The sequence below is a fragment of the Octodon degus genome, unplaced genomic scaffold (genome assembly GCF_000260255.1).
Source record: "Octodon degus isolate 3935 unplaced genomic scaffold, OctDeg1.0 scaffold00153, whole genome shotgun sequence".
NCBI lineage: Eukaryota > Metazoa > Chordata > Mammalia > Rodentia > Octodontidae > Octodon > Octodon degus.
The window spans coordinates 5,672,118-5,693,409 of record NW_004524729.1 but is presented as its reverse complement, the minus strand read 5'-3'; the positions used below and the strand labels follow the sequence as shown (position 1 = coordinate 5,693,409).

The window sequence follows — 21,292 nt, the reverse complement described above, 5'->3', positions numbered from 1 at the left end:
AGGACAGGACAGGACAGGACAGGACAGGACAGGACAGGAGAGGAGAGGAGAGGGTAAGAGAGGAGAGGACAGGAGAGGACAGGAGAGGACAGGAGAGGAGAGGGTAAGAGAGGAGAGGACAGGAGAGGAGAGGACAGGAGAGGAGAGGACAGGAGAGGACAGGACAGGACAGGAGAGGAGAAGAGAGGAGCTCAAGCCCCCACCCCCTGCAGCACCCGCGTTCTGGGAGGGGACTGAACTTGGCCCTCTGGTTCCTGGCAGTCCACAGGAAACCACGAGGCTGAGTCACCACAGAGAAATGGAAAGAACGGGAGGAATTCTGTACTTTCGCTGGGCTCCCCACCCCCACAAAATTCCTCTTCCCCATGGCCAGTCCACCCCTTTCTGTAGGCCCCTCTGGTCCTCCCTGCCACTGCCCGCCCTAACCTTGGCAGGTGCCAGGCCAGTCCGAGGAGCTGCCCTCTGTCCACCACCTACAGGCTCCTATAAGGCTGAAGCCCAACCTAGGAGTGAGCCATGCGGGGACTCTCAGCTGTGCCCCTCTGAATGTCGCATCCAGGAGCCCATACTGGTGGTCCTGAGGGGGCCTTGCTCCAGTGAGGGCTGGGGCTTTTTGGATCTGCACTTCCACAGCCTTCTGCAGCCCTGGTGAGAGGCGGCAATGCTGAAGCCCTGCCCTGGCCTGTTTGGGAGGCATGCCCAGGGAGAGAAGGCCCACTGAGGTCCCATGCTGCCAAGACCTCCTGCTGTTTGGAATTAAGCTGGTTATTGGGTCCCACCCTGCCCAATCAGTGGGATGGGGAACTGGGCAGGGCACTCACCCACCAGGGAAGGAGGAGGAGGTACCCTAATTTGGGGCTGATGAGGGGGAGGGACCAGATTTCTGCCCCAGGTGCCAGGCTGCCCAGAGGGGCTGTGTGCTTGGCACCCTTCACCCATCTCAGTCCTCGCCTTCTGGATGCCTCTTGAGTCTCGGGCACACCCTCCTCAGGCGCTCCCAGAGTGGCTTTGCTGGCCGTGGGAGGGGAACTGCTGACTCGTGGTTTCTGGGACGCACCATTTTGGGGTTTCGACCTAGCCCTGGTACCTCTCCCAGGTGGGTGCGTCTGCCCCAGCTACCAGCCTGGGCCCACTGCCCAAAGGGGGCAGCACCTCTGCACCAAGGTTCTCAGCAGTGAGGGGGGTCCTTGGATGTGTGGGGGTGAGCCCCTGGACAGCGGACCCAGGGCCCTGGAGGGCAGGCTGGGCAGAGCAGGTGGGATGAGGGGCCCAGCCTCCCCACCTGCAGACAGTGCCCCACACCTCTGCACCCCTGGCCTGTGAGGGCAAGAGTGCCTGGCTCAGCCTGGCCGCCCTCCCACACTGCCGTCTCTGGGGCCATCAGGACCTGCCCTGCCACCCCCAGCTGAGCAAATACACTGGCAGGTGGCCTTCTGCCCACCGCGCTGCCCTGGGGCAATGCCCATGACGCAGGCTGTGGCCTCTGTTCCGCCTGTCTCCTGGCTGGGCCCCGTCCACTCATCCACGTGAGCAGGCACCCACACGTGCACACGGGCACACACATGCGCATGCACGCATATGCACACACAGCTGCACCTGGTCAGACCGGTTCTGCATGGTCAGCCCTTGGCCAATGGGTCACTGTCTTCCCCTTCCTACCTAGCCTGTCCTGCTGGCCCCAGCCTCAGTTTCCTCCTTGGCCAGACCAGCAGTCCTGTCCACCCAAGTCGTTGTAGGTGGGCCCAGGAGACCTCACAGAACTGGGCTTGGGACACTGTGGAGGCCCCCAAATCCAGGCATCCACTGCTTCATCCCCTTCCTGCACAGGGCCTTTCTGGCCATGGATCCTGCTCCAGCACAGCCAACTGTGGGGACCCAGGACAGGGCAGTCACCAGGGTTCCCAGCAGCCCCTGTGTCACCAGGGATCATGGCCGGGGAGCCAGACTGGCAGGTGAGGAGAACTGCTCCTTATCTCCTATAGCGGGGACAGCAGCCTGGGTGATGGTGGAGGGTGGGGGTCGCATAGGCTGGGGTGCAGGTATGTGAGCTAGAAGCGTGGGGGTGGGGACAGCACAAATGGGGGCTCAGGTGAGGGCACTTTTGGACGGAGTGGGGGTGGAGTGGACAGGCTGCGGGCGGGGCAGCTGAGGACACAATGGGCCCTTGTCCCATGCCGGCTTGGGCGCCCTGAGCAAACACACGCCCTATTCCTGCTGCACACCGTGTCCCCAACCAGCTGTGGCTCAGAGCCAGCAGGGAGGGCAGCCTAGGCAGGACATGTGCCATGACGGGTGGCCTGCGGCCTCCACACGACCCTCTGTGCCCCAGGGGAGGGACCTCTGCTCCGCCTTGCAGGCCACCACCTCTCTGCTGCTGTCCCCAGCCCTGGCACAGGGATCTAGCCTTGGCAGCCCTGTGCTTTCTCTGGACGCCTCACTGTGATGATCCAGGCTGGCCAGGGCCTGGCTCCAGCCCCAGACGTGGCCCTTCCCAGGCTTTCTCCCCTGGGAAGTGGGTGGCAGTAATGCGGGGCCAGGCCTGCCCTGGACCTGTGCCTCCACAGGGGTGCCTGGCAGTCCTGGCCAGGCCTGAGGTCACCGGGACAAGGACAAGGTCCTCCTTCAGGGCCTGGGCAGGGAGCTGGGAGAGCTGTGCTCTCCAGGGCCTGGCTGAGGGGCCATGGTTTCCACCCTGCAACAAAGGGGAAGGCGGGGGTGCGCAGCTCCACCTTGAGTCACAGGCCTGAGGGCTGAGGCCCTGCACCGCGGCCACGGCTGTGTTCTCTCCACATCTCTGGGGAGCGGGGCGAACTGACAGTGCGCATGGTCGCAAGCTAGAGACAGCTGTCATCTGGGGCTGTGTCCCAAGGTGCGGCCTGAGACAGATTCCAAGGGGGCTGCAGCAAGGACATGCCCAGCCAGCCCCCGTGCCTCATACTGAGGGGCCTGGGCATTGCAGCCTCCTGCAACCCTGCCAGGTATTTCCAGAGCTCTGAGGGACCTAACGTGGGGGCCACATGCTGTGGACCCCAGACATGGGCATCCTCGTGGGGTGGCCCTGTCCCCTGAGAGCTGAGTACAGGGGGTCCCAGAACACCCATCTTTAACAGAACAGCTGGCAGCAGAGCTGGGCAGCCTCAGCATTGGCAGCCCCAGGAAGGCTTCCAGGAGGAGCAGTGCTGCCTCACTCCCATTTCCCCCGGATGCTGTTCATGGGGCAGCCCTGCCACTCTGAGCACATGGTACTTGGGCCCGGGGCAACCAACCCAGGCGAGGCTCAGCACAGGCCTGGCATGGACTCACCTGCGATTTGGGTCACCCTGAGTCTAGGCTCAGCTGGGTGCCAGGTGGGCCAAGAGCATATGTAGCCCTGCCTCATTCCGGCAGGCTCAGCTCCAAGCCTGGGGGGCTGTGGGGTAGGCACGGAACAAAGGCCTCTGAGGATGGCTGCAGGCCCACCTGGATGGCAGGCATGTGGTCTCAATGGGTATGTCCAGGGCTTAAGCTCCAGGCCAGGCTGGGTTGGGGGCCCTGCTATTGTGAGGTGGCCTCAGTGGTGCATTTCAGGGCAAGAGCTCCAGGGTGCAGTGGGACTGGCCACCCTGATGCACAGACCCCACAGGAGGCCGGCAGGCTGGCGGGCATCTGCAGGACGAGCAGGAGGCCATGTGTGAGAGAGACGCTGGATGGAACCTGGCTGTCTTCAAAACAGCTCACCAGAGGTCGGCCCCACCGCTGTGCCTGCCCTGTGCCTGCCCCTCAGGCCTCCGCCAGCAGCCTGCTGGAGCCTGGTCCTGGGCTGTAGCTGGAGTCTAGCCCCCTGGAGTTCAGGCTTCCTCCTCTGCAGACCTGTTGGGACCTCGTCCTGGTTCAGCTGGAGTTGGGGTAGCCGGCATCTCAGACCCCAGACATCGCTGCCCAGCACCTTAGTGCCCAAAAGCTGACGTGGGCTCGAGGCCCGAGGACAGGAAGTGTTGGTTATTATCAAGACATCCACCATTAACAAATGCTGGCAGGCATTTGCTGTGGGGAAAGGGGAACTCTTCTCCACTGTTGGTGAGAGCGTGGACTACCCCTGTGCAAGTCTGTGTGGAGATCGCTCAAAAAACGAAGATAAGAGGTCCCATCTGACCCAGCTCAGCCCCTGCCGGGTATCTTCTCAGAAGCATTAAACACATCTTACCACAGTAATATACATGCACCTGTCTTTATAGCAGCACAATTTATAATAGCTAAATATCGGAAACAACCCAAATGTCCACCAGCTGAGGAATGGATACAAAGGATGTGGTATTTTTATGCAATGGAGCATTACTCAGCCATAAAGAAGGACAAACTGGAGAGTTTTACAGGTAAAGGGATGCAACTCTAGACCGTGCTCTAAGTGAGGTCAACCAGACGCACGCCTGCGAACATCCTATTGTCTCCCTCATGCTAGAAACTGAAAGAGTAAGTAAGATACAGAATGTTTCATGCTGTGAGAGGGGAAGAAACTGTGAAAGCAAAGAGAAACTGCAGTGGGGGATGGAGAAAAGAAGGAAGGAAAGAAAAAACGACCAAACAAAAACCATATATAAATATATATGCACACACACACAAGATAGTTAAGATAGGTGTACTACTAATTTCTCTTAGTTCATTGAAAAGAAAGGTTTGGGCAAATACTGCTTGGACAATTAATGCTGGCGCCTTGGAAACTGAGTAATTTAAAGATAATTATATGTAATGTACTGACCATTGTTACCCTCCCGTTATCTTTTGAAATTTCATTTTATTTATTTCTCTTCAAAATAATAATAATAATGATGATGATGATGATGATGATGATGATGATGATGATGATGATGATGCATGCTGTGCTGGGACACAGCTGGGGCAGAGCACCTGCCCAGCTCGGCAAGGGTTTCTCCGGGCCACCATGCTGCCCTGCCCCTGGGTCCCCGCCCTCTCTCCTCTCCTCAGGCCTCCCTGGACTTCAGCTCTTCCCAGTATGGGGGAAAAAAGCACATATTTAATGGCTAAATTGCTAAATGCACCCTACTGCAGAGTTGCCCAAGAAGCCCGCCCACAGCTAACAGCAGTGAGAACTGTGCCACTTGCCCCCAAGTCCCCGAGCACCGCCCTGTGGGTGCTGACTTTCCTCCGTGGGCACCCTTGGTCTGAAAGCGGCCCCATCCATACCACCCTAGCTGCCAGGTTCTGGGTGGCAAAGTTGGGCATGAGGACAGAAGCCCAGTGCACACCGCCACCTCCCGTTGTGCGGCTGGCTGCCCATGGTGAAGCCGGGGTCCTTCATTCCCAAAGCAGGACCAAGAACTGTCACAGGTCTATGGCGCAGACCCTTTCCCTTTCACAGTCTCATGCTCAATGTCCAGTGTCACCACCACGTCCTTCCCGGGAGAAAAGGTCAGGTGTCAAAGTTATCACCCTGGTTTGACTTGACATTGCACTGTGAGGTGAATCAGGAGCCTGGGACTGTCAGGTGGCCGGCTTACCCTTCTGCATCATAGCCGTGGGCATGCGCATGTGCTCAGCCGCGACTGGAAACCCTGCACCGTGCTGCCTCAGTCATTTTCTTTTGATTGTGATAAAATAAATACTATAAAATTTTCCGCACACCACTTTTAAGCCTGTACTTCAGTGGCACTGAGCACACGTGCAGGGCCATGCAGCCATCACCACCAGGACTTTGGTGTCCTTGGACGGAGATTCTGTGCCACTGAATGGTGGCTCACCCTGGCACCTGCAGCCGCCACTGTCTGTGTCTCTAAGGATGCGACACCTCTGTGTGCCCTCCTTCCAGGTCTCTAAGTGCCCAGCCGCAGCTCCGGGTGAAGCCCTGGCCCGGGGGTGAGGTGGGGGAACCTGGCAGGCTTGGCCAGCTGGCTCTGTGGACATTGCTCCGCCAGTGGCTTCAGGACTTAACCAGGCACCTGCTGGGCACCCTGCAGTTTTGTGGGCCTGCGCCCTGCAGTAGGCTGCTCCGTCCTCCTGCCATCTCCTCTGGCCACATCTGTATCCCAGCGGCCTCTTGGTGCAGTCTGCAGCCCGTGAAAGGCAACTCTGCACCAAGGGCGTCGAGTTTCCTGGGGCCCGTGGGCAGCAAGGCCATGGGCAGCCCAAGCTCCCACTTCAGGGCACACAGCTGGGTCCCTGTGGGTGACAGGGCCGCTCAGGTCCAGGGCCGGCAGCTCAGGATGTCCCCACTGGCAAGGCTACCTGACGTGTGCACACACGCACGCTACCCTCTCACCGACGTGCGCACACACTGTGCCTGTGCACCGGCAGGCTGGAGTGCTGCTCCCCAGGGCCCCCTCCGGGAAGCTCTGCAGTCAGCACACACCCTCCCTCTCAGGGGTGCCCCGCAACAACCCCAGGGTGAAGAAGGCTCACGAGCAGGGAGGCCCAGGACAGGAGGCTTGAACTCCTTCCTGACAGCCCCAGAGTCCTTCCCAGGAGGGCTGAGGCAGGATCAGCACCACGCTTCTGCTCCAGCTCGCGCTGAGAGCGCCATAGCGCCAGCGCTGGCTCCCAGAACTGCAGCTTGGCAGGGCCAGCGCAGAGTCCAGCTCATGATTGCAGGGCCTGGGTCACAGACCCTGGGCCTGACCGTGAGCACTGGCCCGGCCCTCGGCTGTGTGGAGCCTGTAGTCAATGCCCTCTGAGCAAGGGGACACTACCTGCTTCTAGCTTCCACAGCCCCCTCTTCTGACCCAGGTTCTGTGTTGGCCTCCGAAGCAGGTGGCACCATGTCGAGGTCCAGCCCTCCAAACTCAGCCTCACCCTCACCCACGTTCTGTCCCCCACTCCACCTGGGGTCACCTTCCCACCACCCGCCCAGGCTCAGCAAATCCTACTGGATCCTTGCTAGGGTAGCTGAAGTCCACCTCCCTGCTACCATGCTGCTCTGAGCCTTTGGGACCAAGCTCTGCTTGCTCTGGGATTGCCTCTGCTTTGGTCACAGCTGTCAGGCAGTTCCCCACAGGGTGAATGCACACCCTGCCCATGAGGCAGCCTGTGCGGCTCCTCGAGTGCCAAGCCAGGCCCTGGGCTGCGCTCCGTCCGTCCCTCTGCACCCTTCTGACCCAGGGCCCAGCCGTCAGGCCCCTGCCCCAAGGAGCCCAGCTGGTACAGGGCTGCAATCTCACCTCCCTGCCTACCCCCAAGCCCTGCAAAGTTGGGCCCCTCATGTCACAGCCAGAGGTGTGCATAGCCCAGCTCTAGTGCTCCGGGCAGGCCTCAGTTCTCCCTAGCCCAGGCCCTAGTGTGAGCAGGTTCAGTGTCCAGATGCCCTGCCCTTTGCATTAGGAGATGCTGAGCAGAAGCAAGCGAACAGGAAGCTCCAGAAGATGGAGCTCGCCAGTTGAGGCGGCTGGGGGGGGGGCGGGTACAGTGTAGACCGATGGGCCAGGTGGCTTGTGCCTGTGACATTGAGCACAGCCCCATGGACAGCAAGCAGGTGTTTGGCAGTGGCCTGCAGAGGGCGACCAGGATCCGTTCCCCCACCCTGTCCCTGCCTGGCTCTGGACAGCCACCCCCATGCTGCCCATGTACTTCTGTCCCCACCCTGCCAGGATAAGGTCACAGTGGAGCTTGGGCACCACGCCGGCTGCCTCTGACCCATGGGGCCCAAGCAGTGTTGCATGTAACACCCGCTCAGACTCAGAGGGGCCCTTGGCAGTCACCCCACACAGCACTGCTGGCCCAGCTCCCTGCAGCGCCTGGCACCCTGCAGCGCTGTACAGCTGCTGTGGCAAGCTGCCCTGCAGTCTGACTGTGGCCCATGCCTGTGTTGGGGGCAGGGAGGGGGCTGAGCCTCTTCTGCTCCTCACAGACACTTCTGGGTGGGCACAGACTGTCAGCTGTCCTGGGGGAGTTGGATGTGTGAACCCCTGGGTGTCCATGTGCCACCACAATGGGCCCAGCTAGCAAACAGTGAGCACGTGGGGGCCACTGACCAGATACTATACTGGAGAGCAGGGACCAGGTGGCCTCTGTCTTCAGATGGGGAGCAGGGACACAGGCCTGGACCACGAGCACCTGTGACGCACATCTACCAGTAAAGGTGCTTGCTCCCTGGCGACCTTCGGGCACCTTGGTCATGGTGACCTGACACTTGCCTTGTTTGTTTTTGGTCTTTTTTGATTCTACTGTACTTTTTTGGTTGAATTGTTTTTTAGGGGAGGTTTATTTTTTTGTTTTTGGTGCCGAGGACTGAACCCAGGGCTTCCAGCTTGCTAGGCAAGCAGTCTACCCCTGAGCCAAATCCCCAGCCCCTTGGTGACCTGAGAGAGGCCCCCTCCGCCCTGTTTCCTGGCTGGTGGCTGGGCTGGACTCTCAGTAGGTCTCCATGAGGTGCCTGGTGGCTCACAGCCCCTCCAAATCGAGCACTCCAAGAATACTGGCCAGGTATGCCTGTGGACTGGTGCCTCCCTCAGCAGGAGGTGTCTTCCGGGGAACCCTGAGGAGCCTTCACAGGCAGCTGCACGCCCAAGCTGGAAGTCAGGCACCACCATCAGAAGGATGGACAGACGGTCAGCTGACAGCTGGCAGAGGCTCCGAGAGGCAGCGGGAGCCAGGGCGGGAGGCTGGCGGGTGGACTGGCAGGTCCTGGAAGCCCTCGCTTCCTGTTTTCCCAACAAAAGACCTCTGTCCCCCCAGGAAGGCCGCTGGCTGGCGGCAGTGGGCACGCCTTTTCCGTAAACAGGGTTGTTTTCCTTTTTTCCTCTCCACACAATAAGAGTGGCTCTGTGGCCCCCATCCTGCTGCCTGCTATGATCAGCCAGGGAGCCCAGGCTATTGAGCAGGGAGGAGTCTGGGGCCCAGCAGCCACCCTGTCACCCTGCTGGGACGAGGCCGATGGCAAGGGTGGGACAGGAATTCCACAGTGTCTGCTCTGGGGGGGGGGGGAATTGGCCAGCCTCAGGTTGCTAAAGTGGGTGACAGGATGGGTGGGGGCCCCTGTGACCCTAACAGTCTGACCCAGCAAAACCAGGGCCAGGCCTGTGGCAGGGAGTGGCCTCTGTTGGGGAGATCATAGGTTGGTTGGGGAGCCCTTGGGGTGCTGAGGCAGACAGCTTACTTCCTGGACAGAGAGCTGGGGGCAGAGTGCACCTCAGTGTGGGGAGCTCTGTGTGCCCTCCCAGGAGTGAGGGGGCAAAGGACGCAGCAGGCTGGCCTCACAGGGCACCTCCTGGCCAGAGAGCCTGGGGCAATGACACAGGGCCATGGTTGGCTGTGAGGGTGCAGGGCGGAGGGAGATGGGTGGGAGCCCCTCCGTGTGCCCAGCCCTGGGGGTCAGGGGTGGGCAGCATGTCCAGCAGGCAGCTCCAGGCCGTCCGTGCGCGCGTGTGTGGGTGGTTGTGTGCCCAGCAGGCGCCTGAATGGGCCTGTGTGAGAGGCTGCGGTATTTATAGCAGCTCCTCAACCAAGAGCACTATTAATAGTACCAGGGCTTGAATGCACAATGCCCTCCCGCCTGGGGTGGGGGCAGCTCCTGGAGACGCCCCGGACCGGCACCAGGCAGCAGACAAGGGTGGCTCTTATCTGGGCCACAGCTGAGTGGGGCACAGTTGCCTGGGCAGTGGGCACGTGGGGGGGCGGGACACGAGGCTGGGGTGCCAGCGGTGGCGTGGGATGGAGCAGGGTGCAGAGGGCGGGACCCTGGTTCTTAGCTTGGGGTGCCCAGACCCAGTGGGTGGGTGGAAGTAGGGGGACTCTGTGGGGTCGCAGGGACCTGCAGCTCCTGCCCCAATCCATATGGCCTTTGGGAAACAGCCCCACCATCTGCCAGAAGTGGCTGACCAGGCCACCGCTGGCAGGGTTACCAGGTAGCCCTTTTGCAGCACAAAGACCTGAGGTGGAAAGGGGGACCCGTTCAGGATGGCAGTGCCAGGGCTGCAGGGCTTGCGAGGGCTGCCACCTGGGCTCGGACCTGGCCGACGGGTCACAGCGCTAAGAAGGTGGTGGCTTCCACCCCATGGATGCTCCCGCATAACCACTGTCCTGTTGTCCTTGGCTTCTGTAGCGGGCTGGACGGGGGAGGGGGGGCAGATCGGAGGGGCGGGGCAGACCCGAAGCTGGGCGCTACCTCTTCCCATCCCTCCCCTACTCCCCAAGTCCTGGATGCTTCAGGCCATCCCTTCCCCGGGAGCGCCCCTCGAGGCCCGTGTGTACCCCAATCCTGAGAGACTGGACTCCGGAGCCCCTAGGCCCCCGACCTCTCTGGGCCATGGAGCTCCCCTGAGTCCCCGACCCCCAACGCAGAGTAACCCACAGCCCAGGGAGCCTACAAAGAGCCACCCCAGCCTCTGGCCGTTGGAGTCGCCTCCAGCACTCCAGAAGACCTGGGTCCCCCTCACCGGGCCAGCGGGGTCACGACTGTCCCCGGTGGGCTGAGAGGGACGACAGGAGGCAAAGCAGCCCTCCACCCCGCCGCGAACCGAGACGAGACGCACAGCTCTGAGGACGACCTTGGCTCTGGGCTTGGGGTTTCTGTCCCTGGTCCCAGGCCCCTTGCTCTGGGCGCCACCTGGCGGGCTGTGGAGAGCAGTGTGCCTCCCCTGGTGGCTCCCCAGGATACCCCTAGACCTGAAGACTCCCACGGGCCCCTTAAAGGGTCTACTCAGACTCTCAGTAGCCTCAAGCTGGTGCCTAAGCCTTAGACCAGGGCCTCTTTCGGGGACACCTCACCATGACTGTGCAGGGCATGAGCTGTGGACAGTATCACCGCACTGGGCGCTCCCTGAGACTCTGAAAGGGGGATGAAGAGAGGGACAGAAGAGGCAAGGACAGCAGGAATTGGCCCCCTGGGGTGGCCAGGTTGGCAGGTGGCCAGCGCAGTGCTGGCATGGAAGGGTGCTCTCGGTCCACAGGGCCCTCCAAGGCCTCTCCCCAGTTCCTCAGGATCCTTCCCTGCCCTGTCCACATCGAGGAGCAAGTTCTTTGTGTCTTGGGAGCTAGCAGTGTGACCCCACAGGGTGTTGGGAGCCTGCTGGTCGTAGGGTCCTGTCCTGAGGTGCAGGGCTTGGCCCCCAGGAGGAGGTGGCCCCTGGCCATGCGGAATACACACACGATAGGTCAAGGCCAGCTGGCTTCTCTAGGAGGAAGTCAGGAAGCTCCCGGCCAGGGTGTGACTGCCTCATCAATAGGGCTGCCAGGGCAGCGGTGGCGCGGTGTCAGCTCCTGGTCCTCTGTGGGTGGCAGGCAAGGTTAGGGGCTGTCCCGGGCAGACGGGCCACTGACCAGGGAGCCCAGCCTGCAGGGGCCACTGGGGTGCTTGATGGGGAGGCTAGGGTGGTTGCAGGTACACAAACATCACCCTCCCTAGTTTCCAGACTACACTGGGGTCCAGACTCAGAGCCCCAGATGAAGAGGAGCTGGGCCCTGTATGGAGGAGTTCACACTGAGACAAGCCCCATGGGCAGGCTGGCCACGGAATGGGAGACTAAGCGGCAAAAGGGATACACTGGCACGGAAGGGGTTCTTGCTGACACTTCACTGCCAGCATGTGGAGGCCCGAGCCCAGGGCTGACATGGACATTGTGGCTTCCTGGGAGGCTCACAGGGCAGGTGGCAGAGACTGGTCAGTGCCACCCACCTGGGTCACCTCCAGTCCCAGCACTGAGAGCAGCAGCCCTGGTGGTATGCACTGCCTGTGGCCCACCTATCAGGTGGTCTAGTGCAAGCCTCCACCACTGGCCTCGGCCAGGCAGAGTTGCACAGGTGACATTCAGGGTTGCCAGGGTGGCAACCCCTTGCATCTTGCTCATCCCGTAGTTGGACCACTATGGAAGGCAGGTGGTGACAGGGAATGGCAGAGCAGGCGTCAGCCCAGGCCCATGGCAAGAGTGCCCCCATCCTACATTGAGCTTGGGAGCCCCCAGACTCACTTCCATGGGGTGTGATCTAGAGCTGTGGCCTCTTACTCTCAGTGTAGTACTGTCCCAGACACCAGGCAGATGCTCTGTGCTCAGGCAGGGGCCCTGAGGAGTGGTGTCTTCTCACTATTCTTCTGACTCGGGGGACAACACCTCATACCTACAGCTTAGCGGGGAGGGTTATCCTGGCTTAGTTTGTAGAGGGTTCAGTCCATGGTCTACTGGGTCCAAACCTGCAGGCTGAAGACAGGGTAGGAAATGTGGTGGCCCTCATGAGCCCTCTACAGGGGCCCATGGAGTAAGGCTGTCTGCTGGCTGGACAGGACATCAGGCCTGTGTGCCTGGACCAGCACTGGGACCAGCCCATTGGACCCCCCTGTGGCAAGCTTGGCAAACCTGGGGAAGGTTGGACACTGCTTAAGATGTTGCAAGTGGTGCTGGCCAGCTGTGGTCAGTGCTGTGCCTGGTGAGGGAAACAATGGCACCTCGGGAGCCCGGTAACCCCTGAGGAAGAGAAGGACGCTTGAGCACCACTGGCTGGCTGCCTGAACCCAGGAAGGGACAGTGGAGGTTCAGGGCCGGGCCACAGGAGAGGCCACGGGAGAGGCTGTGGACAGACAGGGCAGGCCTTTTGTGTTTTCAGCACTGGGGCTGAACCCAGTGTGTAATTAGCTACAGTCCCAGCCAATGTACAGCAAGTTCCTGACCAGGCAAGTTCTGGTCTGGAGAATTGCTCCTAAGTCAGATTTGTTGGGAAGGCAACAAAGTGAGCCTTACAGAACACCTGGGCAAGTTCAAGACTCCTGTGTCTGTAAGTCAGGCATTACCGTAGTTATTTGGAAACCAGGTCTCACTTGCGTTACCAGACTGGCCTCCAACTTGTAATCTTCCTGCTTTAGCCTCTGGGGGAGCTAGGATTATAGACCTGCCCAGGTGGGAATTTGAAAGCCCACTCAGCACTTGCTGGGACGGAGCTGCTGTGGACAAGATGCGGATAGCCAGGTAGACAACGTGCTTTGCAGGAGGCTGCATCAGACGCCAGGGGTGCGGCTGGGCCCTGGCCTGGCGAGGCTGCCACAGATCCTCAGTGTGTGCCCAGGGCCCCCCAGGGAGTCTGGCCACTGCCCAGCTGCCTTTGGCCCGTGCTTGGGGCTGGGGTGCCTGGTGTTCCTAGACATCATCCCTAGCATTGCTGAGATCTGATGGCTTACAGAGCACCACTGTGCAGTGCCAGACCCACCTGAAGTCAGTGCAGGGGACAGTGTTGCCCTGGGCACTTCCGGAAGCCTGGGCCACGCAGGTCCATGCAAGGGTCATGGCAAAGAGCCGTGGCTAGGCCCAGGTTGCAGAGACCGAAGCAGGTCAAAGCCAAGGCTCCCTCCTCATCACTGAGTGGGGACTTGGGGTGCTGGTCCCGCTGCTCAGCCACTCGGCAGAACCGCCTACCTTGCTGTCCTGCAAGAGGTCTTCCAGGGCGGTCCCGCAGCGCCACCTGCTGGCCATATATTCGTGGGTCCTGGCCCAGGGAGCAGCACCAAGGGGCAGACACAGGAGGGGTCCTGAGTGGACAGGATTGCTGCGTCAGCAACCCCAAGGTCTTCAGGACGTGGGACACATGTGTCCCCAGCCCCCAGTGACATCTGGCTGCCTCTTGCTCTGCCTGGTGGGATCCAGCTGGGGCTGTCACTCTCTGTCCTCCCAGCTGTGGGTGAGCCTGCTGGTCCTGGGTCCTCCAGGGAATACGCTCCCATTTATAGGGAGGAAGAAGAGGTGGGGGCATGTGCGGGGGACACAGCAGTGCGCCTGACACGGGGACTCTGCTGCAGTGCACAGGGCTGGTGTGGTAAGCACTGACCATTTCCAGGCCCTGCAGGAGGTGCCCAGGTGCCTCCCACTACCTGCACTGTAGGGCCATGGTCTTAGTGTGGGGACACAGCGCCTGGAGGACTCCAGGTTCCAGGAGCAGCAGGCTGCGGGTTCTACTCCTGGCCTGGACAGCGCCACCAACACCGGGCCTGTCATGGCGGCAGGCAGAGGCCGGACAGTGGTCCCTGCACTTGGTGTGCCTGGCAGCGAGCATCCCCCTGCCTGGGGCCCCACTCCCTCACCTCTTGGCTCTGTGTCCTTGCCCCACCCCCACCATTGGGACCTGGGCTGCCCAGTCCTCACATTTGCCCCCCTCCAACCACTACCAGCCGCATGTAGTCAGGGACTCTAGATGCCCCAACGGCAGGCTGTGTCTCTCACCTGAGGCGCAGGGGCTGTGCCTGTGCCCTCTCCTTGTCCCTCACCCGTCACTTTCCACATTCTGGAGGGCATTCCCTGGGACCCCACCTCCCCACCTCCAGGGAGTTCTGCCCAGGAGCCTGACAGGGCCTGGGGCCACCATGTGAGGGCCTAGGGAGGGGCGGCAGGGAGCATGGGGACCACACGCCCTGCTCAAGGACAGCAGTGTCCTCTGCCCCTCCAGCAGGACGGGCACAGACCCAGGCAGAACCGACCCAGGGCCTTGCCCGGCTGGACCAATGTTCCCTCAGCCACTTCCCAGCCCTCTCTGGGTTTTACATTGATCCGAGAGCCAGCAAGTGGTGCAGGCCTTGGACTCCAGTGCTCCTACCTCAGCCTCCTCAGCAGTGCACGCCAGCACACCTAGCAGGCCCATTGTTTCTGTGACACAGATCCACATATTTTATTCTTAACTTCCTTCAATGGTCAATTTTATTACAAAGAATGATATCAAAATATACAAATCTGTTGAACAACCACTGAGAAATGCAGCTTTTAAAGGCCAAATGAGCAGCAACCATTTCAAGGCAGCAGCAGCTCCCTGGAGCAGTCCCCTGCAGACGGGGCCATGTCCACAGCCTGGTTCCTGCAGGGCTCCTCTGAATGACTGACAGGGAGCATCTGGCTCTGGTCACAAGTCCTCACGGGCAGGTGGCTGTTTTGGGCTGTCTCCCGTGGCTTCTGCTGGGAAACAGGTCACTGAGACAGCAGACACGCAGGGGCTCCCGTGCTGACCGGCAGCTGGCCACAGCCCAGGGACCGCAGCGGGCTGTTTATACAGTGGGCTTCTAAAGTGGCTTGGAACAAGATGCCCACAGCCCTGTGCTGAGGCCTTTCCGAGCAGGGCACAACCACTGTGTAGGATGATTCCGACTCAAGGCTGGGCCCTGCGGGCGAGGTGCTGTGACCGCTGTGCCAAGGAGGTGCCAGTGACTCAGGCTGCAGTCCTGCCCTGTGGTGCTCCAGGGCATGGGACCACACTGCAGCCTGGAAGACTCGGCCGTGAGCACGCTAACTGCCTAACTGCCCAGCTCCAGCTCTCACTATTCTAGAGCCAAGACATCGCGGCTGACCTGTGCGCCAAGGCTGCTGGTATCCTAATGCAAAGCCCCCAACTACAGCATTGTTTGGAAACTGGGTCTCTGTGACAGGAAGAAATGTTGGGCCCTAGGCTGGGCCTGGACTGCGGCCTGGTGGCATCCTCACAGAGGTCTGGAAGGGACAGACCATGCACAGAAGACCATGCAAGGACAGGGAGGAAACAGCCGTGACAGACGTCACAGCCTGGGAGCAGCCCCGGCAGCCCTAGCCTAGCCCCATGGGCGACACTGGCCCTTGGTGGGGCCATGGCTCTCCTGCACCGGCACCGCAGTCGGAGGCTGGCGCCACACCCTTGCCCACGAGTCCACCAGCCACGCACTCACCACCCTCGGCTGGCGGTACACACTCGTCGTCCGTCTCCCCAAAGCCGTCAGGACACACGCAGACGAAGCTCCCTGGGGTGTTGTAGCAGTTCTCGTTCTTTCTGGTGCACGCTTTCTCTGCCAGTGAGCACTCATCTATGTCTGAGGTAAAATACCTGTTTTGGGAAGCTATTTCTTCCGGCCAACACACACTGCTGACTGAAAACGTCCACCCGGACGGACTCCATCCGCACATGGCGCAGAGTTGGGGAGGGGGAGGGGATGGGAGCACGCCACTTGCCCTAGGCCAGGCTCTGCTGGAAGGGGCCCAGCGTGTGCTCAGCAGTGCCTGCGTGTACCACGGAGGGCGCCCTGGGCCACGGGGAGAGGTGTCGGCGTTGGCGCGCCACACGTGGCTCAAGTAAGGTGGCCCCGTGCCTCTCGGGGAGCCGGCCCAGAGCGCAGCACTGACCTGCACACTGCCCGCTCTCCTTCCTGTAGCCGGGGACACAGTCCTTGCACTTCTCCGGGCCCTTTCCTGTGCACCCCACACAGGTGGAATCGCATTCTGGAAATAAGGCAGGAGACGTCAGCCCACATCTGACAGCGCGCCCTGGCGGGAGCGTGGGTTTCTCTCCCTGAAACACCACGCTGACCTCCTCACAACCACCGTCTGTGCCCAGCCATACTCCCAACTGTGTGATGGCACCGGCTCGCTCCCCGAGAGCTTCCTGAGTGACTGGCAAGGATGGAAGAAGGCCCGGTGCCCCTCACTGCCAAGGATGCCGCCGCTGGCACTGACTGTCCCTGCCGCAGGGACGCTGGTCTGGCACCAATGCCCGGACCCACACAATCTCCCAGTTTGAAGAGTGGCGTTTTCCCCAGGAGGGTCTTTAGGGCTGGGAAACTGCTGCGATTCAATGTCCACCAAGACACCGGCTCGCCGCATACTCACCAGGGCCACATACAGGCTATTCTGCAACTAGCAACTACATTATTGCGGTGCTAAATGTTTTTAAAACTGAGTGTTCTGAAGTTATGGCAAGACATCTCAGGTGCTCAGGGAAGAGCCAGAGCCCTGGGCGAGTCCACAGGGGACAGGTGTCCCAGCGCCCCCCAACCCGGGCTACCTTCGCAAGCATGAGAGCCGGCTACGTTCTCACAATACTGGGTATCGTTGCAGGGAGGAGGCTCTGCCGCACATTCGTCCACATCTGGAAAACAACAGCACGGTCCTGTGGCCCACTGGTTGAGGGACCACTTGAGACTGGCCACAGACAGGCAGGGTGGGGAACCACCGGGATGGACAGCTGGCGAGTGAGCACCCCCCAAGGCTTCACCTGTGCAGCTCTCGCTGGGAAACCTGAGCGGACCCAGCGCCTAATTTGCCTAAGGCCAAAGAGCTGCTAAGGGTGAAACCAAAACCCACAGCCACAGAGAGTGGCTCAGGTGGCATCTGGACTGTAAGATGTGCCACGGGACTGGGTTTGCAGCATCATGCTCAAACAGCGGGAGCAGGTGACAGGCAAGACACCACAGATGCAGGTGGTGACATGGGGGTGGGATGTGGACAGGGAACACGGCAGACAATGGTGACACTGCTTTCCAGCTAAGCACCCAGTTCCAAGCCCAGAGCCCAGCACTGCTCCTTGGAGGTGGCAGCAGGGTATTTGAACACACGATTTGCCTTCCCACTGCCAGTGGCCCTCACCCACACAGGCACCCTCCACGTGTTCCCAGCCCGCTTCACACTTGATGCAGTCCCTGTTGGTGGGGCCTGAGCATGTTCTGCAGGACTCGTCACAGGCTGGAAGGCAAAGGGGGCTGCATTAGGACATCCTTAGGGGGTGCGAGTCCCCTCAGAGTCCATGTGGAAGAAAGCTCAGGCTGGGAACTGAAGTCCAGCAGGGAAATCAGACACGAGAACAGAAAAGGCCAGCAAGGCCAGCTCAGTAGAGACGTGAGATGTCCTGAGGCTCCGCGCACTCCTGGCCTCAGGAGAGCAGCACCTTGGGCTTCATCCCACAAGCCCCAACGTGCACGGCATACGCCGGACTCCAGGAGGTTTGTAACCTGGAGATTGATAGGTTCTGGCCCTAGTATGAACTGCTGGATAATTACAGTGGTCATCTAATATGGCTGAAGCCTGTAAAACAACAGCTCCTCTTCCCAGAGACCACCTTCCCCTTTCTCCAACTCAGCCCTGGGTGCCATTTCCTTTCACCTTTCCGCCCCCTCAGGGAAGGCCCCAATCGCTCGTCACCCTCAAGCTCCACTCCTGGCAAGAGGCCATAAAAGCCAGGTCAGTCTCCCTTTGTTCCAATCCAGAGAATTCCTTTTTTTTTTTTTTTAAATTTTTATTTTTAAAAAATAATTTTATTGAGAAACAAATAGCAACGAGACAGTTTCAAAACCATCAGTATGACAGTTTCAATAATAAATACATTGCACATTGTTGTCTCAGTGGTTATTCATTGTACAAGACAGAGAATTCCTTATCTTCCCAAATTCTCTCTGTATCCTCCCAGATAATGAAGCCCCTATAATAAAGCCCCTTTCCCTTTTTCCTTCTCCCTGTTTCTCTGCTGCGACACCATCGAAAACCTATCAGAGATGGCTCCCCAGGCCCCGGGGTCCGCACTGAGCAGACAGCACCATCACGGACCCCCCCACCCACAAGTGAGAGGAAGGACAGAGTGGGAGCAGGACCTGCAGAGGGGCCTGGCCTGGCCTGACCCCAGAGGCGTGGGGTGGCCAGCGCTCCAAGCAGGCAGTCCACACACACAGCTTCTGGTGTCCCACAAGAGCCAGAGCACTGTGAGCAGCTGGGGGGGGGGAGCTGCGGGGCGGCCCCCAGCAGGTCAGCTTCCCCAGGGAGGGAGCTGTGTGGGGACAGGCTCCAGGCTGGAAGCCACTGCCAAGGGGCCTTCCCATTCCTACTGTCTCCTGCTCCCTCCAAGACTGTGCGAGCGGCTCGTCCTTGTCCCTACACTCTGCTGTGGCCCCATGGACACACAACAGGGCTCTCAAGGGATCATCTGTTGTATGAGGACAGCAAACTTCTAGCCAGAATGCTGTGGGTACTCGCTGGAGCACAGCCCACACTAGGTGGCAGGGTGACAGAACCTGTCACTCGGTGGGTTGAGTGCTCAGCGGCTAGCAGGGGCAGGCTGGGATTGGCTGTTCCAGGATGGCTGGAAGGGCCATGTCCTTCGGGCTCCGGGCTCCCCGGGAGCCTGGGCTGAGAGTCAACCCAGGTTTCCTTTTCTTGCCTTCCAAGTTCAGTGCAGGCCCACCCTTACCTGTGCAGGTGCTCTGGGTCTCGGGCTTCAGTGACTGGAAGTAGCCATCCATACAGTCAGCACACAGGGGCCCCTTGTAGCCTGGGTGACACTGGCAGGAGCCGTCCCCGTCTCTGCTGCCATCTCCACTGCACTGGCCGTTCCCGCTGCAGGGCCTCTCGGATCCACCCTGGCACGCTGGAGGGCACACACCCACGCTCAAGGTACACTGGGGTGGCTGGTTGTTCGGGTCTCTCCCTAAAGCCCAAGCCCTGGGCCGGCAAGCTAGTTCAGAGGACTAAAGCGCCCGTTCAGGCAAGTGCAGGGATAGCTATTCGGTCCCCGGAGCCACGTGCCACCAGCCCTGCCCCCGGGCAGGCTGAGCCGGCCTTCTTAGAGTCTGGGCACAGTGGTGCACGCCTGTAATCCCAGCGCTGGGGAAGGCTGAAAGCAGGAGGGTCACTACGAGCCCAAGCTTTGTAGTGAGACCAACCAAATACATTAAAAAAAAAAAAAAAAAAAAAGCCCTACGCTGCCCTGTACCATCCCGCTGCAGAGACCACCAGTCTGATGAGGGCTCTACGGGACAGTGGCTGTGGGGCCTGAAGAGCCAAGGTGGGGTCACCTGTGGAGGACAGAGCTGTGGCTTCCAATTTGATCACTAAGCATGGGTTTTGGAAATCTTCCCCCAAAGCAGGGAAAAGGATGCTTAGGCATCCTAGCATGGGGAACCCCATGGCTGGGGAAAGTGGGAGAGGCGGGCAGGAAGTGGCCACAAGCCCACACGGGCTGAACCTGAAACCCCTGGCCAACATGAGCAGCTCCTGCAGCTCCCCGGAGTAGGCCGGGCTCCACCTCAGCACTTTGCAGAAGCCGCCAGGCTCCATCCCAAGCCTCTCTAAGTGTGTCTCTGCCGAACATGCTCCTATGTGACCTGTGTGACTTGACCTCAGCCCTCTAGGCCAGGGAGGGTCTCTTTAAAATAGGGTCAGGGCATCTCCAGGCCTGGGCTCAGCTGGGGGCTTCTGCCCACCTTAAGGAAGAGGTAGGGCGCCAGACGGTAACACAGCCCAGCTGTCCTCTGTGTGTTTAACACATGGGAAACACAGGCTTTAGATCTGCCCAAGGAAACACATACCACGACAGTCTGGCCCGTAGGTTCCCGGAGGACAGCACACTTCCAGCGTTTGCACGCAGAACCACGCAAATAGGTCAGGGTGCTCCTTCTTCCTAAGGATGTGAAACTGTCACTAGCTCTGACATGACCAACATGCTGTGATGCAGCTTCTCCCCACTGGACACACTCCAAGACCCCCACACCAAAACCTCCACGTGCTACACACTTACCTACACACCCAAAGACCTGAGACAAAGCTTAACTCGCAACTTAAGACACGATAAAACAGTAGCTAATAATAAAATAACAAATGTTAAAAAAAGGATTGTACTAAAGTGATGTAAAACTTGTGGATTACTTAACTTTGAGATCTTCTGGCTGAGGTTGGTGGTGGAAACTAAGCCACGGAAAGCCAACCCCGGGCTGGGACACTGTACATGCTCTGTGGCAGTGCCAGCAGGGACAGGGACCCTTCTGGGTAGCTTCCTGATGTGGCAACCTCGTGCAGCTAAGATGGGACAGTAATTCAGAGTGCCACTGTTGCTGGAACTTCTCTGAGGCGAGCGCAAGGCTGTCAACCTGGGTTCCCGCACTCACAAGCGATGCCACCAGACCTCCAGGTTCTCCTCCTGTGCTTCCAGCAGCTGGTTACACTCGAAGTCGCTGCTCGGGCACAAACCTTCCATGATCTCCAGGAGCCGGATCTCGCTGAAACACAAACCCCGAGGGCCACAGGCTCAGCCCCTTTTAGTGATGGACACCAGGACCTGGGTCCATACATCCAACGGGCACCTGGAGGTTTGCAAGGGGTCTGGGCTCTCGGTGAAAGGGAAGGGGCGCAGGAGGCCCACTGGTGGGACCGGCGTCTCGCTCGGCCGGTCAGAAGGCCCCTGTGAGGGCGCTCAGAGCGGCCCTAGGGGCACCGCGGAGCCCGGGGGGGAGGCAGCGAGCGGTCCCCGCGTGCCCGTCCCGACACCCACCTGAACTCGTACTTGGACAGCGTCTTCTCCTCCCAGGCCGTGTTACCGCCCCCGAAGTTCTTCTTGGCCGTGCTGGCCATGCCCTGCGGAGGAGGTGGCGGCGGCTCGGCGAGGCCCAGCCGCCAGCGCGCCGCCCCGCCGCCCACCTTGCGCCCCGCCCTGCCCGCGGCCCCACCTGGCTGAACTTGTCCACCAGCGTCCGGCAGCGCTGGCAGGGCGTCGTCTTTCGGGCGGTGCCCAGCGCGGCGGGCAGCACAAGCAACAGCGGCAGCAGCGACAGACCGAGAGCGACGCGGGGCGGCGGGCGCATGGCGGGCGGGCGACCGGCAGCCGGACGCGACGGACC

The 21,292-nt window shown here is 60.4% G+C and overlaps 1 protein-coding gene across 1 annotated transcript; it reads right to left on the bottom strand.

Annotated features, from left to right (window-relative positions):
- Positions 1-14,579: 14,579 nt before the first annotated feature.
- On the bottom strand, positions 14,580-21,286 carry Creld2 (cysteine rich with EGF like domains 2). Its single transcript, XM_023702577.1, has 10 exons — positions 21,122-21,286; positions 20,947-21,029; positions 20,564-20,674; positions 19,988-20,079; positions 18,871-19,047; positions 17,280-17,375; positions 16,699-16,782; positions 16,041-16,136; positions 15,590-15,730; positions 14,580-14,846 (listed from the first exon to the last, which is right to left on the bottom strand). The coding sequence occupies exons 1-10, from the start codon at positions 21,254-21,256 to the stop codon at positions 14,797-14,799; spliced, it is 1,065 nt and encodes a 354-aa protein (XP_023558345.1). The 5' UTR covers positions 21,257-21,286; the 3' UTR covers positions 14,580-14,796.
- Between the last annotated feature and the right edge of the window lie 6 nt (positions 21,287-21,292).

Excerpts from the sequence above, each read along its gene's own strand:
- Creld2 (XM_023702577.1), bottom strand. The coding sequence starts at position 21,256 with ATGCGCCCGCCGCCCCGCGTCGCTCTCGGTCTGTCGCTGCTGCCGCTG. Across the intron at positions 19,048-19,987 it reads CTACGGGCCAGACTGTCGTG|CGTGCCAGGGTGGATCCGAG; the intron begins GTATGTGTTTCC and ends TGTGCCCTCCAG. Across the intron at positions 14,847-15,589 it reads TGTACCGCCAGCCGAGGGTG|AAGCCACGGGAGACAGCCCA; the intron begins GTGAGTGCGTGG and ends GTTTCCCAGCAG.